The sequence below is a fragment of the Scomber scombrus genome, chromosome 19 (assembly GCF_963691925.1).
Source record: "Scomber scombrus chromosome 19, fScoSco1.1, whole genome shotgun sequence".
Lineage (NCBI taxonomy): Eukaryota > Metazoa > Chordata > Actinopteri > Scombriformes > Scombridae > Scomber > Scomber scombrus.
The window spans coordinates 6,361,716-6,380,306 of NC_084988.1; the positions used below are offsets into that span (position 1 = coordinate 6,361,716).

General features: G+C 37.9%; 2 protein-coding genes across 2 annotated transcripts; both read right to left on the reverse strand.

Moving 5' to 3' along the window:
• Positions 1 to 1,351: 1,351 nt before the first annotated feature.
• Positions 1,352 to 10,813, reverse strand: synj2bp (synaptojanin 2 binding protein). The gene is made up of 4 exons (XM_062440149.1): positions 10,317 to 10,813; positions 7,025 to 7,161; positions 6,321 to 6,416; positions 1,352 to 3,926 (listed from the first exon to the last, which is right to left on the reverse strand). Exons 1-4 carry the CDS (start codon positions 10,378 to 10,380, stop codon positions 3,783 to 3,785), a joined length of 441 nt encoding a protein of 146 aa, XP_062296133.1. The 5' UTR covers positions 10,381 to 10,813; the 3' UTR covers positions 1,352 to 3,782.
• A 596-nt stretch (positions 10,814 to 11,409) lies between these two features.
• On the reverse strand, positions 11,410 to 18,223 carry lgals3a (lectin, galactoside binding soluble 3a). The gene is made up of 6 exons (XM_062440129.1): positions 18,086 to 18,223; positions 17,663 to 17,680; positions 16,851 to 17,564; positions 15,223 to 15,311; positions 14,846 to 15,002; positions 11,410 to 12,885 (listed from the first exon to the last, which is right to left on the reverse strand). Exons 2-6 carry the CDS (start codon positions 17,675 to 17,677, stop codon positions 12,730 to 12,732), a joined length of 1,131 nt encoding a protein of 376 aa, XP_062296113.1. The 5' UTR covers positions 17,678 to 17,680; positions 18,086 to 18,223; the 3' UTR covers positions 11,410 to 12,729.
• Positions 18,224 to 18,591: the final 368 nt, after the last annotated feature.

The following is an 18,591-nucleotide window of genomic DNA, read 5'->3' on the forward strand; positions in this document are numbered from 1 at the left end:
ATATATTTAATATTCACCTCAATGCTTTATATCATGTTGATGTTAAAACTGCAGAGAAAGGCCTGATGTAGCCTAAAGAGCATCAATAATTTACTTCCTCACTGTATTTAGAGGCAAAGCCAGGAGGAATTTAGAGGAATGGGAATGTTTAGGGGGTAAAAACAAGGGGTAAGACTAGATATTGTATCAATATCCTGATATGAGACTATATGTTGTGTTTAGGTATCATAATATTGTGGTATAAGTGTTGTCTTTTCCTGGATTTAAAGGCTGCATTACAGCAAAGTGTAATTTTACGAACTCACCACACTGTGTAGCTGCTGTATTATTTGCCTTTTACCTACTGGAGTCAATAGTACTGATTATTAACAACAAAATCTAATTCCCTACAATATTGGTGCAGTATTGATTTTGAGATATTTAGTAAAAAAAATAAAAAATAAAAATAGAAGTGATATTTCACTGCCCAGCCCTGGTAAGGACAAATATATATATTTTAAAAACAGTTGTATATATCTGTCAATAACTTGGAATAACAATCAATAACAGCAATAAATTGCACATTTTAAAACATGTTTAAAAATGAGGTGGTAAATAAATATAAAGCTGATATATGATTATGATTATTATGTATGAAACGTATATAAACGTATGTATAAACCTATAGTTGAAGGCGTTTCCCATCAGAGGGTTCAGTACAATAAGCTAAAGCTTCAGTCTTTATCTTCTAGGTCAATATTTCTTTTCCTTTAAATTTAATGCCTTGTTGTTATTCATTAATTTCTATGTACATTCATTTTGGTCCTCACTAACATTGTTGTTAGTAAGGACCGAAATAAATGAGTATGTATGTAGAAGTTAAAGGATATATAATTAGGACTAGCTACACTACAACTCACTTATCTATCATTACATTACAGTTTTATACCATTTTAATATGCTATCAAAGGTATAATTAAAGGTATAGTATGCAGGATTAAAATGTGGCCCCTTCTCCCCGGCTAAGAGAGAGAGAGGGGTACAGAAGAAGAGAGCGAGCGGCGCTGTGAAAGCAGTGACTCATATACATAAAACCTTATTTTCTGATTGTTTCACAGCTGTTACTGTATGTTTTAAACCACAAAAATAAACATGCTCACACCTTCGCACGAACCCTGTGACCCTATTACATAAATCTTTACTTCAAAAAAAGAAAAATCATTGATATTTTCATCTGCCTTTTTCTTTCTGAGTGCGGCTGAACTTCCACATTACAGTTATAGTGCTTTTTACAGATCAACCATAGTGGCATGAACCGATTTATGAAATTTCATGCTTCAAAACCAACTAAAGAAAACAAGAGAAACAGGTGAATTCAACATGAATTTAATAGGTGCTTGGCTGTCAAACACACAGTATTTGTATAATTTAGTAGTGCTTCTGATCTATCTTCTGGCATACTGCACATATTCACAATCCCACTCAGCAGAGCAACATGAAATGTATTTACAGACAACAGAGCCACATACAGTCAGAGAGACAGTTACATGATAGATGAGCTGCAGACGGAAAAATGTGGACAAAAAAAAACACCCATCGCACACAATTCACTTATTCATCTGCTGTACGGCCGTTACCGGAGGAGGTTCCATGATTGTGGCTAGTGCAAAATAAACATTTAAACGTGATGACAGCAACTCATTTCTTTGAACCTTCAAACTGCTTCACTGAATAAAGCTGTTGGTCCTTTACACATAATAATTAATTTCCCTCTTTTGTTACGACAAACCTCCAGATTTTCACGTTCGCCCTTTATGAATCACTTAGCAGACGGTGTTGATTACGAGCACTGAGCCCCCCAAAATGCAAAACTAGGAGAAGGTTTTTTAAAAATGGCTGCGATACAAAAACACAAACATGGCAGCATCTCTCAGAGAGCCGTCTGAGCTGTGACTGAGCGTGAAGCCGTGGGCTGCTCACCATCACGTGATGTGTGAATACTATTTGTTTGCACGGTGCAGGTTCAATGGTTCACCCTGAGTGACCAAATTACACTTCATAATATACTACCCAGTGATTTTAAATTGTGTGTTTCGCTTTAAAAAAGTAGAAGGCTGGTTGATATTCTGTATTTTTCTCCTATTGTCAACAAATCCCATGAAAGTATTCACTAAACTGAGCCAATTACACGTATTATCTGTGTATTTAAAGCTTATTTATGTGCCATAGAACTTAATTATTGTATAAAAACCTATTAAACACATCAATTAACCACATCGTTGCACTGGGTGACATGTTCCTTCGTTACGATGAACATGGGCACTGTAGTTTATTTTGAGTTTCATCCCAGATACACTGTCTTGATGCTCTAAATACTCACTATAGCTACAAATCTGCCTCTTAAAATAGTCCCCAACAAAAAGCACAATTTACTCCTGTTTAAGTAATATTAGTTAAAGATCACATTGGCCAGCTGTTTTAGGGAATTACTGAGCCGTATGATCCATTTTTACATTTTTAAAGGGGACATATTAAGCTTTCTGTTATTTATATATTGTTAAGCTGTTGGATATCTATGTTATCTTCCTGTAAGTCTACTCTAAACACTAGATTGCAATTGAACGTTGGTTCATCATGCACGCCCACAAACGGCCATTCATTTATTGACAGCTGGAGTCTTGCTTGCTTAAGGTGTTGCTGAGGTTTTCCCCATGTGCTGTGGATCCGATTTCAGCTCGAGAAGTTGACATTTTGAGTCAGGAACAAGAAGAAGTGAAATCCTGCTACTACAGCTTGTTTGTGTAACCAATCAGAACAGATAGGGTTCATTAAGAGAAAGGCTGCATAAAAGGTCAGTATGAGTTAAATAATGAAGTTCTTGGACTGTAAATCACATCAAGATGTTCCAGTAGAGCCCTGGATTAAAAATACATACCTGGAAAAGAGAATATGTCCCCTTTAAAGATTTACTTCTTTAGTAAGAATCAATGGGCTTAAGTCAGGAAGTAAGAAAGTATTTCGTATTTTTTTTTGTTTTTCATTGGATTTGTTGACAGCAAGAGAAAAAAAAGAGCATATTGTCAGCTTTCTCCTTTAATTTAACGTATGTATGGACATAATGGGTTGATTCTCATTTTGATCATGATAAAGGAACACCGAGAACCGAAACAGCAGCATCACTTGCAATAGGTACAAAAGGCACTCAGAAGTCCATTACGATATGTCATTTTTTCACCCACGGCTCCGTCTCAGACTCATAAAATGAAAATCAACCCCCTGGTCGCATACATATTTTGGAAACTGAAAATACAGTGGGTTCCTCTGACGTTGCCCCCCTAAAACAGATCCCCCATTCAGCGATGGGGGTCCAGAGAGGCCTACGAAGGACTGAACACAACACTGTCTTTCAGTTTGTAAGTGGACCCTGAAGCTTGAGTCTGTCTGACTGGACCTCTCATACAACCTCTGCATGTATGTGTGTGTATGTATGTATGTATGTCAGCCCAGCAGCAGGAATGTCAAGTGTACATCCGTCTCCTTCTCTTTACCATCACATAATATCTATTAAAACTAATCTCTGTGGTAAGAGAGCATCCGTTTGCATAGGAAAGGGTGTCAAGAAGCTACCATTAATCATATAATACACATGAACATGGAGAAACTTATCAGTGACACCGACACCTACTAATAAAAAAAAACAAAAATAAAGGTTTTACTGTTTTAGAGTTTGTTCCCTCTTCACTTCTTTGGCCTTAAGCAAAGTTTTTGATCTTAAAAATAATATACAGACGATGTCGGCTTGGTTAAAAGGGCTTCCTATGGTGTCGCATGTACAAGAATCCGAGGATGGCGGCAGCTCCCGCTAACATAGCCAGCACTCCCAGAGCAGGCGCTGAAGAATTGTGCTCCGGCTGCGAGCCTGTGGGTCCGTTCATGTGATGAGGCGACTGTAAGACACAGATATGGAAACAAAGAAAGGGAACCTTAAAACTGAACATTTACATATAAATTCACTCGTTATATCTGTTTAAAATCACAAGTGGAAACAGAGTAGATTCCCCGGACATGTTTGAACCTCCTTCAGTTTAAATAATTCTGCTAGAAAGTGATGAATTAAAAGAATATTAGTGTTTTTGCATGTCTTATTATATCTCAGAAATGTACTTTTTCTGACTAATCTCGCCACTTGTTTCGGTTTGTGTCAGTAATGCGTGAAAATCAACCAAAACATTTTTTATTTATTTGGATTTATTTGTTATAAAACCTACCTAAAAATTTAAAATCACCTGGTTTCACTTAAACTGTGTGTAAACAGCTGGACACATCCTGGCATGTAAACTCTCTCTATATATATAGGCTATTTTGGGCTGGACAGACTCACCATCTGTCCCACTTTGAGCAGACCCAGGATGGTTCAGGTGTAGCCTGTGTTCAGGCTGCTGTCTGAGTCCCACCTGTTGGTGGTTGTGATGATGGTATGTGACATGTTGGCAGGTAAATTAAAGTTCAAACGAGTTACAAACTGCAGCAGACGTGCTGAAACATCACCAGTCGACAGTGAGTTCAGTGCAGTTCATATCATTTAGTTTTTGTGTGTGTGTGTGTGTGTGTGTGTGTGTGTGTGTGTGTGTGTGTGTGTGTGTGTGTGTGTGTGTGTGTGTGGCTGTGATGTTACTGTCTGTGCTGCTGTTTGCACGTCGTGAACCACTGTGTGCCTATGTGTGTAAATTTGACCGGATATCTGAGGAGCCAGTCATCAGTCTTGGTCAATCAGTGGCTGATCAATCGGTGCGTCTCTGAAGCTTCTTATTAACTTTTAATGATATTGAAGAAATTGAGGACTGTGGACTTTGTCCCACATCACTTACATTGAAGGGGTTATTTAATGACCAGTATGAACAGGATGAATAATTACAGCAAAACAAAACCCCTTTAAATGTTCATTTGACAGTTGTTTTGAGACAGAGTTGAAAAATCGTGAACCTGACCTTTCAGAAATGTATTTACTGTAAAAACATGCGACACACCTTAGAAAATAGAAAGCTCCTTCAAGAAGTATTTAATTTAGATTTAATCTCTAAAGCACACAAAACTACTGGTATGGCTTTAAAGAGTAAAATACAAGCGTCTTTTAGCATAAAAAAGGTTGAACGCACATAACCTGCTGCAAAAAATTGCATTTGTCCCAATAAACCTAAAGAAGATACAAGTTGAGACGAATTCCACGGCTGGTAAAACACATGTGAACCTAATGAAAGCTTAAATGTTATCTGAAACAACAGCAGACTTATCTGACCCTTAAAGATATTGTATTTGTTTTATTATGTGGTCTTTGTATTAAATATATATAGCAAAGATTTAAAGACTTGATGGTCAAGACTTTTATCAAATTGAGCAAACAAACTGCTCAGTTTCAAGGTGTAGTAAACTTTCATCTCCTTGGTCAAATCTGTAAAATAAATATTTTCAAGCAGCTAGGAACTAAAATCAGATGTTCACTGGTTTCAATTATGTGAGGAAATGTTGCTGCTGCTCACTTACTGGATGCTGCCTTGACATTTTCTCTAACCTTTAACAGTGTATAATTACATGACTAACTCCCCTGAAACAAAAACCCGGGAGCCACTGATATCATTGGGGAAGGGTGTGGATTTACTGCTAGGTGTATTCTGCCTACAGCTCGGTGAGACGAACAGTGGGGCTGAAAGGGAGAAGATTCGCCACCAGGGGGCAGAAATCCAGGAAGAATCGCAGGAGGTTGACGAAAGGTGACTCACAGATGCTATTTCAGACAACCAACAAAAGCTCTTTATCTAGTGGTTATTGTTTTGGCTATTGTCTATCAGATTGATAGTGAGATGAGGTGCAGCAGTATTTGGGTCGACTCACAGGTCAGTGTCTAAATGCTTCGCTCCCAGGTTTTAGTTGTTAAAAACAGAGTGGAAACAATTAGAGAGTTTAAAAAACACTGCATTAGAGAACCAGACTCAAGTATTTAGTCAGACCAAACATGCAGTTCACTGTGGAGGAGAGTGGAGGGGGAGAGCATCATTTTTGTTAGCAGGCGTGCATTTAGAAATCCCCAGACTTCAGTAGATGGAGATCTCTGATTGTCTGGTAACACGAGACTAGAATTTGGGTGGCTAAGCAACTTCCGTGAGAAAGTCTTGGCTGTTCCTGAGTATTTAAGATCGATGAAACACTCAGTTTCAGTGTGGTTTTGGACAGATTCATCAGTTATATTAGGAACGACAACAACGTATTAATACATCTACTGATTAATTAACAACATTGCACAAAATAAAACTCTAACATCTGAATACTAGGAGGTCGTCTCCTACCTTTTTCTGAACACGGAGCAGCACGTCCTCCCCCGCTGTCCTGAAGAACTCCACTGCAGATCGATGTGTCTGATTCTCCAGCTTCACTCCGTTGATCTACACAAGCACCAAATATTAAAATCTTCAATTAATTCATTTATTAATCAGCGTGTAAGTTTCACTAGAGGATGGTGCAGGCATATCCTCGTCACTTTTAATTAAGAACATAGAAACATCAATATGTGAGTGTGATTAGTCGGTTTATTCTGTGAGACTATTTGTAGACTAAGAAGAGAAGATGACTATAGGAACTATAAGGAGCTTTAAAAAGTCCAACCACCTTCTCTGCATGTTTTTAAGGCAAAAAAAATAAATTCAGGGAAAAACTGAACATATTTGGATATTGACATTTTAAAGACCAACTGACGAATCAATTCATTGATAATGAAAGTAATCTTTAGTTGCAACCTTACGACAAATATCATGGAGATATGATTCCTTTATAATTTGGTTGTTGCTAGATTGATATAAATACAAGACTTATTATCACATTCTTTTTAGCTCATGGTTCAATCAGTGGATGAATCATGTAGTACTATAAAGAAATGATATTTGGTGGTGTGATTGTGTAAAAGCAGACGTGTTTAAACACTGTGGAGATGAAAGACATTAAATAAACATCCTCGTTTAACACATTCATTCATATATGAGCCGACATTAATTACCTCCAGGATTTTGTCTCCCTCTTCAAGTCTTCCATCTAGTCCCGCTGCTCCATCTTCTTTTATTTTGGACACGTATATGCCGCTGTCGTTCACCACGTACTGCTGGTCCACACCCCCAACTATGTTGAAGCCCAAGCCTAAAAAACAAAAACAAAAACAAAATAAACAAAAAAAATACTGGCATGAGATCCAGAGTTGTTGTTTTTTTCAATATATTCTTTATTATTATTTCCCTTTTCATCAAACTGTAGATACTATAAGCAATGCAGTACACATAACCAAAACACCAGGCAATAAATAAACAACTAAACATACACTCCCCCCAAAAAACAAGCAAACAAAACAAAAAAACAGCTGTTCTGTGTGTGTTTACAAATTTCACTGCATTATACCATACAGACGCTGTTCAGTGAATAAAATCAATGGCCATCATTTAAAGTCATTTAAAGTTGGAGTACTGGGGGACATTGTTTCCCCCTTCTGGCAGTGAGAATAAATACACAAACACTATTGACGCACTGACGTCACAGGTTCCGCCGTAGCTTACTCTGTCGCTACTGTTGAGTCTGTAAAACGCTGGTTAAATATTTTGAGCATCACAAAACCACCGTGAAATGCCTCGTTTCACTATCAGAATCTGATCCATTCAGTCTGAAAACATTTAGAAAGTCTAGAAAAGCCGCACAATGAAATGATTTAAGCTCTGCCCATTGAGCATGCAGAGTATGACTTCATCCGGCCAGTGTGGGAAGGTCATGGCCGACACTACATTAAAAATTCATACTGTGAAATACAGAGATTGACCTGGTGGTGACTGGCTTTATCGGCATTCTGTAAACTTGTTTGGCGACTGCTTAAATGGAGCGGACGTTAATTTATAAGTAAAGATCTGCATTGCAGGTTTAACGAGTTTAACACTAATACCGTATATCTTTTCCCATCAGGTAACCAGACTCATGAACAACAAACACTGGCAGCCTGCCTGATGTCACTCACACATACATGAACACTTATATTTGTACATCCGCATGTAAATATTTACTCATTATAGGTAGGACAGATTCACACTTCACATACATGCACTTATATGTTTTACACTCTAGTCTGTTACTACTACTGCTTTTACTATTTTAGATATTTATTTTTTCTTTACTGCAGTTTTGAGGAGCTGAAAGATTGTTACTCAACAATGCTTTCGTCATGAGATGTAACAATAAAGAACTGAAGTTGGGGGAAAAAAATTATAGGATTTAAGGAAATTAGATAATACTGTTAACCATGATTTTTTTTTAACCTACGATCATTGTAGCGTGAAAATTAGATACTGGAATATCCAAATTATAAAAGCCTTTGAAGCCAACACAAAATACTGTTTTATTTTTGCAAAATAAGCCGTGGTGATAAGTATTCTTATTTCTTTTTTATGTAAGTTGTGATTTGGCATTGAAATTTTCAATTAAAAAAATATCAAAAATTTAACTGAATTTCAGCATCTAGCATTCATTTTGTGAAGTTATACATTAATTTTAAAATAAAGGGAAAGGTGTCTAGTTTGCAGGGTGGCTTTGGAATAAAATTCAGCTATAGAGATTATCGTGATATTACAGTTACATTATTTTTACCTACGATACTAGATACTAGAATATCCTAGTAATAAATGCCAATACAAAATACTGTTTTATTTTTCTTCAAGATAAGTAGTTATGATAAGTAGAGCCCAACCCATAATGGATTTTTGGGGCCGATGCCAATACTAATATTAGGGAGTAAAAAAATTCCGATATCGATAAATTGGTCGATAATCTTACGTGTACATAAACACAGTTTGTTTTGCAACGATCCCTCAAATGTGGTTATCAAACACATAATGGAGGCCGTGATATTTAACAGATTTACAATAAATGTTATTGTATAAAATAACATCAATGCAATGAAACGACACACTTCATTGGTAATTTAGTAATTATAATAAGCTATGAGTAATAAAAATGAAAAAAAGATATCAGCAAATATCGGACAACATATTCACTGATACCGATATAACTGTGGTAGGTCGATATCGGCAGATAACATCAGCTGACCTATATATCGGTTGGGCTTTAATGATAAGTATACTTATTTCTAATTGATCTTAGTTGTGATCTGGAATAGACTTTAAATTTATAATAAAATAAACAAATATTTAATTGAATTTTAGCATCTTCCATTCATTTTATGAAGTTATACATTGATTTTTTTTAAGTAAAAGGGTGGCTAGTTTGTAGAGTACTAAAAAATAAAAATTCAACAATAAATAAGTGAAGAATAGGGTATTTTTGACTACAATAACTGTAGCATGAAAATGTGTTAAACTTTTGAAGCAACACAAAATACTGTTTTATTTGTGAAAGAAGTTGTAATCATAAGTATTCTTATTTTGAATGTATCTAAGCTTCACATAGAACAACTAATATTTAAATGGATTTCAGCATCTAGTATTAATTTTATGAAGTGAAACATTGATTTTCTAAAAAGTGAAAGCTCGCTATTTGCAGAGTAGTTTTGGAGTAAAATTCAACAGTAAATAAGTGAAGCTGGGGGAAAAAGTAGGATATTTTTGACTACTATAACTGACGCAACACAAAATACTGTTTTATTTTTGCAATAATCTGCAATTTAACATAAAACAACAAAGATTGAAATGGATTTCAGCATCTAGTGTTTATTTTATGAAGTGAAACATTGATTTTTTTCAAAGTGAAAGGTGGCTAGTTGGCAGAGTAGATCTCTCTAGAGTAAAATTCAATAGATAAAAAGGGGTCATTGTTTACCAGCTGCTGATTCAATCCTGACATTTATCTCAATGGATCAAAGTGCAAGAGGAGCCTTTCCAACACTATATTACTGCAGCTCAGAGGTGCAAATCAAGAGAGAAAATACACCAGCTCACCAAATGTTACATAACACAGAAAGACAAGCGTAAACCAGCCAGTCATCTCTCTCCATGAATAAAAATCAGCAGTGCATAAAACTGTCTGACAGGCCGAGCAACTCATGTTACTTTTTAGATTTAAACGCAGCATTAAAGTGCATAAATCACACTTTTAATCATTAACTGAAGGGTATAAGTGTTCACCCGTCTTGCACAACCCTACTCTGTTTATACTACACGACACAGCATTTTAAGACGAGGTTTTGAATCACTTTTGCAAATTAGCCTTTAGCTTCACTAGCGCTGATCTCTGCTGCTGAGTAGCCGGCTAGCACGTCTCTTTCTCGGCTAAGCCTCCGCCGAGCCTCCCGCTGCTCTTACCTGCTGGTCCTCGCTTCAGCTGGATGTCCACCACGTTGGGTGAGGAGTGCACAGAGCCATTCATGATTGTTTTATAATGTCAAGACGATTAAATTTGAGTGTTCAGGAGAAGGAAAAGGAGAAGGAGGAGGAGATGGTGGAGGGGGAGAGTAACTATTTATCTGAAGGTGAACTCATTGAAGAGTTTCGATTTGCTTCCTTTCGGGCTCACACGGACGGAGGGTTGTGGTTGTGCTGCCCCCTGATGGAAGGAGACGGAACTGCAGGCTGACCTTTGAATTACACCATCTTTGAATTAGTTGAGCAAAAAAAAAAAACTACAAAATATTAAATTACAAAATAATGTGTTTTAAACTGTGGTGCACAAGAAGTATAAAGTAGTATGAAATTAAAATACTCAGTTAGTTTAGATAAATACATTTAAACAAGTAAGCACTAATATAAGTGGATTTATATGGAAGCCCCAATGCGATAAAAAAAATGCAAGTCATTATAATGACAAACTATCTCAAATAATGACTAAGTATCTCAAAATAATGAGAAACTACCTCAAATAATGATTTAGTATCTCAAAATAATCAGAAACCATCTCAAAATGATGACTTAACAACTCAAAATAATGACTTATGACTTATTAGTATCTCATTATTTTGAGTTACTAAGTCATAATTTTTTTTAAAGTTTCTCATTTTATTGACTTGCAGGATCTTCTTTTTTCATCACATTGGCAGAAATGGGCTTCCATACCTGGAGAAATGTTTATGGCTATTGCTTTATTGCAGGAGTAATGACGTAAGGGAGATCTTGGACATGTTTTATTAGATAAGCCTCTTACTGCTCCATAAATCATTCTACGAACTTGGTCATGAATATATATATATATTTTATATTTTGATCCAAGGTCCTGTCACCTGAGGATTTCTGTTCTCAAAATAGATTAATCCCAGATATGTGCAATTGTCTCTATAAGAGTACAACAGAAAAGAAGAAATCAATGATTTATGTTTTATTACTAGTGCTGGCTATTGTTTATAAAATGATGATACCAGTACCAATCCAAGTATCCTTAAAGTGATACTGATACCAATTGAGTCCTTCATTCAATACCCATCGTGTGAATAGAAGCATTAAAATTTATAAAATGCCGCCACTCCTCCACATCTAAAAGATTTGAATTTTACACAAATGCATTTTGAAAGTCTTTAAATTATGAATATGTATTAATCTGAGAACATTTGCGTCGATTGGCTGTGAGCAAGTCCATACAAATAGCCAAATTTTCTAGCTCTGGGTGCAAAAAGGATTGAATGCAGGTATCGTTTGACGGTTTCAATGCTATTTGGTATCAATGTATGTCCAGCCCAGCCCTATTTGTTACTGTAATACTCACTGGAAAACCCCTGATAATGTGATTGCTGACAGGGATTAGATTTCTCCACTGTTGAGTAAAATAAGAAATGGGAACAGAGGAAGTCGTTTATTAAGTGTTCAGGCAGGTAGCTCAGAAGAAGCGCACAGTACTCTCAATCAACCAGACATCATCAGTCATTTGTTGCTTGTTGCCTCTTTATTTATAAGCACATAATCTGAAAATACTGTATCACTGTTATCTTTGGCAACAAATCAGAGACCCCATACCTCCCGTTTCCAACTATTCACTTTAATTTGAGCCTCTCTCTTTTCTTTACTATTAGATTTGACTTCAACATGAAATCATATTTAGTAAGACACCGTGCGACCCTCCAGCCTGAGAGCACAGCAGGATTAATACTGAAGAAAGGAGAAGGTCTATGTCAGTATATAAATACATTATAAGAAACTTCGTCATTTGCCTACAGGCTAGTGAATCCAGTGTCGTCCAGAACTGGAATAAGATGATGGAGAGGAGACTAAGTTGATTATCAGCATCACACCCTCATGCATTATAAAGGCTTATCAAGGTTTTGATTGAACTATAATTAACAATCAGGTACTGTAAACAAAATACAGCATACGGGTGGAAAATATATGAAATGTTTGGGACATATCATACTTTTCCACTTCCTCAACAATCATAATAAGTATAAATTTGTATCTATTTGTAACATCTACATGTTTCAGATGTCCTTTTACCTCATTCACTACGTAGATACTGTTATGTCACAAAATATAATGGACTGTAAGTGGTTATAAAATGAGACATCATCCAGCAGAAAAAAAAGAAAAAGGATTATATTGTGCAGACCTGGGTTAATGTGCCATCTGTTCTGTGATAAGTAAAGAAGTGCCAGGTGGGCAAAGGCTGCACTTTCCTGACTACTGCGCATTGCAAATTTCATCAAATGCATCAAAGTATTTGAAAGGATTTCAAATACAGCTGTAAAGTTTGACCCAGGTCTCCCGTGCAGCATCTGGTTTAGTAGCTCTTGAAGATTCAGATCATGCTCGGCGCCGCGCTGTAGAGGTCGACGTCTCCGCACACTCGCACCAGGTTAACTTCCTCCAGCCCGCCATCTCTGTGCTCGTACTCCAGCAGGTGGGTGCCATCCACCGCCACTTTGAACATGTCGTCCTCCACCAGGATCTTCAGCTGCAGGGAGAACAACAAGGATGTGAAAGGGTTAACACACGAGACTCTTCGGCCCTCCATCACTGTGGTTTTGATGTGAATGTGACACAGATTTGATATTTTAAACACAGGTTAGGGTGACAAGTAAACCTGTAGCTGACCTCCTGACCCCCTACGAGCCTGGATGCAACCTGAGATCCTCTGGTGGGTCAGTCCATTCTCAGGTCAAAACTAAAGACTAAAAGGTAACGGGGCCTTTTCAGCCAGAGGAGGTACGGTAAGTGAACACGCTGTCTTTCTATTGAGTCACTTTTAAACACTCACTATTTTAGACTTTAGACCTGCTTTTTATTGATTGCTCTATTGGTTTCATTATCTTTCACTGTAGTTTATCATTTTATTACAATATCTTATTCATTGTTAGCTTTTTATTGTCTTTTTTCATTTTTATGGAAAGCACTTTCTGACTTCTGTTTTGAATAGAGCTTTATATACTTCTACTTATTATTACTGTTATTATTATTATTATTATTATAGTAGGCCTACTGTAAATACAGACAACAAGCCTGCTGAGTCATGAATTCTGCTCTAAACAGGGAGTATATTTTGATGACTGAAGATAATAAGTATCATCCTGCATGTTGAATCTTCACTGCAAAAATAATATTTGACCATTGAAACTTTTCAGTGGTATTAAAATGCAACATTAACTGTTCGTAGAATTATATCCAGTAGAAAATGGGAGGACTCTGTGATGCAGCACTGACGTTAGTTTAAACTGCAGCTGTGGACCCACGACCCATGTGTGAGGTGAGGTCTCAGTATTTACCCATGACTCACATTTTATGTCCCACATGAAAGATAAAAAGTGAGTTACACCCGTGTTCAATATCTTGTGTGACACTTTGAACGTGTGAATACGCCCTCACCCTTCTTTCCGTGACCAACAAAGAAAGTAGAAATGACCATAAAGCTGACTGACAGCTTCTACGGCTGCGTTCACATTTCATGCTCAACTGAACCAAATCCGATTTTTTTGTGTGTCAGATCTGACACCTCATCAAAGTGTAAACATTTCTTCATATCAGATCTGGGCCACTGGCATATTTGTTGTGACGTTTGTTGTCAGACTGGAATGAATGAACATGTCACTTCCCTGCACATATTTCATTTAGTGTCGGCTCCTCACAGCCAGGTAAAAACAAACATGTTGCCTTCTTGTTCTCATTTTCATCATCTGTATTTTCCGCCAACTGCCACAATAAATAATCCTGGACATGGACGCATGCTAGCACAGTCACACATTCACGAGTGTCACCCATGTGTATTATTTGACTGTCACACAAATTCTTTTTTTTTTGTTTGTTAATCTTGTGCGCTCTGGCTCCAACTTCAGTTAAATTTACATGTGTGGCAGTCTAAGACCTCAGCTGTGTTCACACTGGAGCCGGATAACATCACTTACAAACATGAATGTGAACCATCAATACACAAAGTTTAGATCTGACTAAAATTGAACATAAGACGTGTGATGTGAATGGAGCCAAGTTTCATTAGTTTGATCTAAAAGGCTCTGCACGGTCACACACAGGTGATTTTAATTATTCTGGCTGATTAGGTTCAAGTTGGGCGGAGGTATGCTAGAAATTACAAAAGGTCAACAAAGTCCATGTCCTAATAAGGATGATAAAGGTATCCCTGATTCATGTTGGGACCTTTGTTACATGTCATTCCCTTCACTCCAACTTTCAAACAAAAAAGGCTAAGATGATAAACACTAATAATAATAATAAGATGAAGAAGAAGAAAGATGTTGGTCAAGTATGGTCTGTACTCTACACACTCCTAAAAAGTCACAATAACATGTGTATGGGAGGCTCATTGGTGTTGTAGGAATAGAAAATGCTCAATTAAATATAAAATATGGACTTCCTTGATTCTTCCGGTCTTTAGCTGCAGTTCAGTAACTACGACACTTTACCTCAAAACGTTGGCCCTGAACGAATGGGAAGCCTCCTTCCCGTTCCTCTGGTCCCCAACAGCCTCCCAGGTTGGAGTTTCTAACAATAGTTTGCTCATGAAATCGAGGATTGAAGTGAAAGACGACATCTTGACCTCTCATGAAATCGACATTGAACCTGCAAGAAAGAGAGAAAAGGATGAGCGCTGAAGCTATAACAACTAGGAATAAAGTATTAATGTGTCTTTAAAGTGTATTTTCTCCTTTGACTGAAAACTGACAACCGCATTTTATCACCAGTGAACAAATGTGGAGGCTTACTAAAAAGGTGTGTTTCCTCCGCAAACAGAAGCATCATTAACTGCAGGATTAGAAAATTAACACCGTTCGCACTTTACCTGTCTCCACCAGGAATGGGCTCCCCAACGATTGTGATTAAAAGTCTCGGCATAATTCCAGCATGAAGTGGGAGATCATACGGCACCATCTGCAAGAAATATGTACAGTTTAGATCCTGAGAACACATTTAATGTGCTCTATTTTGAATGGAATTTCTCTTTTATGTGTAGTTTTTATAATGTGTTGTATTTATCAAGAGAAATAAAAGAAAATGCAAATAGTTTTTACCCTGTTAATAATTTGTCCAGGGCAGAAGCAGAAATATACATATAATCACTAAAATAACCACATAGCTAATAGGGAGGACATTTATAGTTAAACATTACTTAAAACTTTGACCATCCCCACATTCCTGCTCCTGAGTCATCATCTCTTTTGTTTCGTTTAGTTCGACGCACACAGCGATCACACAGATGACACAAAAACTTAAAATTTAAAAGTGAAGTCTGGAGATTTTCACATTTTTTAAAAAGAATTACAAGGCAACAACAGTAAAAATTGATTTCAAAGCAAAATGGAGACAGAAAAAGACCTTTTAATAACAAACATTTACAAAAGTGACAAGCCATTGTTAGAATAGTGATGAATATACAAATTGTACTCAAACTGTGATTTTAGCAGATAGTGTGTTATTAATACAGTAAACACATTTGTCTTGTTATAAGTGTACATTATATCATATTGGACTTAAATTAAACATTACATTGTGCAGGCAGATGGAAAACAAACCCTGACGGTACACTGTGTTATATGGCACTAATCAAACCATGTTGAATCTGGAAGTGACGTCCTTGTCCGACTGAAAAGTTGAGTTCATTGCTTTCAATTATATGGTGGATAATATCTGGGCTGAAAGACAAGAATACATTTTTGATTTTGATTTTATTTTATGTTTTTCTTCTTCTGCTTTATGTTTTGCTTTGCACCCCAGCAGAGCCCAAGATAACAATGCTCCAGATGTAGCCCTCAGTGCCTTCAATCACTTACAATGTGAGCGGTGGTGGAGGCCAAAATCCACGAGTCTCCTTCTGTGTAAAATGTTTTTAAAAGTTTATCCGAAGCTAATATGAAGCTTCAGTTACCCACACTATTAAAATCAAGTAGATATCTTTTTAGTGCCAAAGCCCCTTTTTTGTGTGATTACACTTCCTCTGCAGTTCAACAGGGAAACACTGTCTGAAATTTGACACAAAAAAACTGTAAATGTGGCAGATATCCACCTGATAAGACTAACTCAGACTGTTGAAGCCTCATATTACCTTCAGTTAACTTTTAGCACAAAATCACTGTGTGGATTTTGTCCCCCATTATTTACATTGAAAGTGCATTTGAAGAAGTGTGAGACGAGTATGAACAGGAAAAATGAATGCAGCGAGAGAAACCTCTTTCAGTGTTCATGTGGGCACCTCACTGTTGTTTTAAAGCAGACTTGAAAAATTGTGAACCTGTCCTTTAAAGCCACAACCAAACGATTAATAACATTTAGCTGGTAATAATTTCCACCATATTCACAAAGACTGCCACACCAGGAGAGATGCTCCACTGCCCACCAGAGTAAAACCACATCTGCCAAGAAATGCAGCAAGCAAGCAACAGAAAGTTATTTTTAAACAGTTCTCGTACTCACCAGCATGCCTCCTGGAGCTGCGCCACCATACGGACCCATTGGCCCAGGACCAGGACCGAAGGGGCCAGGGGCTGGAGGGAAGCCGCCGCCTGCGTGTGGTCCCCATGATCCAGGGGGTATTGGGGGGAAGCCACCAGAAGGGAATGCAGGGAAAGAACCGGGGCCAGCTGGAGGGGGGAAAGCGCCTGGACCACCTGGTCCGTACATCCCATTGCCTCCTCCTGGCTGACAACCTGGAAAAGGCATATTTGGATAAGGCCCAGGTGGAGCTCCAGGGCCAGAGGGAAATGGTCCAGATGGGTAAGGAGCAGGGCCTCCGGGCAGCTGTCCTGGAGAACCTTCAGATGGGTACTGCCCAGGAAACTGCCCAGGAGCTCCGGGGCTGGAAGGGAACTGCCCTGGAGCCCCTGGTGCAGGTGGATATTGTCCTGGAATCCCAGGGCCAGCAGGAAACCCACCAGGTGCTGATGGAGGTCCTGGATATTGCCCTGGTGCTCCAGGACCTGAGGGAAATGGGAACTGCCCGGGTGCCCCTGGGCCAGAAGATCCCCCAGCGTAATCACTCGGGGCGGAGGGCTGGGTGGGAGCTCCGGGGGCTGAACCGGGCCATCCTGGGTTCACAGCGGGTGGAGGGTTCCCTGCTGGGGCCGACGGGTTGGTGTTTCCCGATTTCTTAGCCTGACTCGGCGTGTCCTCTCCTAAAGCATCTGCCAGCTGAAGAAGGAGAGAAATGGAAAGTTACTCTCAATGAAAAACACAAAACACTGGCATCTGGTAACAAAATAGATTGACTTATAATGTTGTTTACTCACCGAGAAATCTGACATGATCTAAGACAAAACAAGGACACAACTTTCATTAGTTTATTAGGTTGTTACAACAGCACATTATTGCAAGCTGTCACACACACACACACACACTGAGGCTCTGAGTAATGGCAGAGTAAATGTTTCCATCCTCGCCTGGTGAGCAACAAAACCCATTTGGGCACACCAGAAATAGCTTCACCAAACAGTAACATCATTATTACAAGTTACACAGACACCACGCTGGCTTTAGCTCCATATTAATGTGGATATAGTTATTATCCAAGTCAAGTGATGTTACACAGTTTGCTACATAGCTAGCTGATAGCAGCTAACTGTTAGTTTGCGTTCAGATGGTTAGCTCGCCTGTTTACTTGAGCTCCACGGTGTCTAAACACAGTATATAAAAAAAAAGATATTTTATTCTACCTCGCCAGATGGTAGACTCCTCTCAAATGATAGTGGGTAACAGCGATGTGGATTTATCCAGCTATGGAAGCCAGATAACTCAGCTAGTTTAGCCTGTAGAGGACTACAAGCTAGCGTTAGAGATCATCTGCTCCCAAGAACTACAAACTGTGGAGAGGAAGTGTGAACACGCCTTGGTCATGACGTAATAGAAGGGCGTGTGTGCCTTCTGGAACACAACCTATGAACACAACACACAACACACACACACGCACAAACTCACACACACAAACACACACACACGCAAAACACACAGACACACACACACACACACACATAGAATTGAACTCTATTAAAATCATTTAATAATTTAAAAAGCAATAGATTAATAAACCGCTATGAAACCTATGACTAATAAATATATATGAACTCTAACCTTTTGAAAAAAATGTTTCTTATTTATTTATTTATTTATTTACTTATTTGTATTTTAATTATGTTTTTTAAGTCTTTATATAGAATAGAAG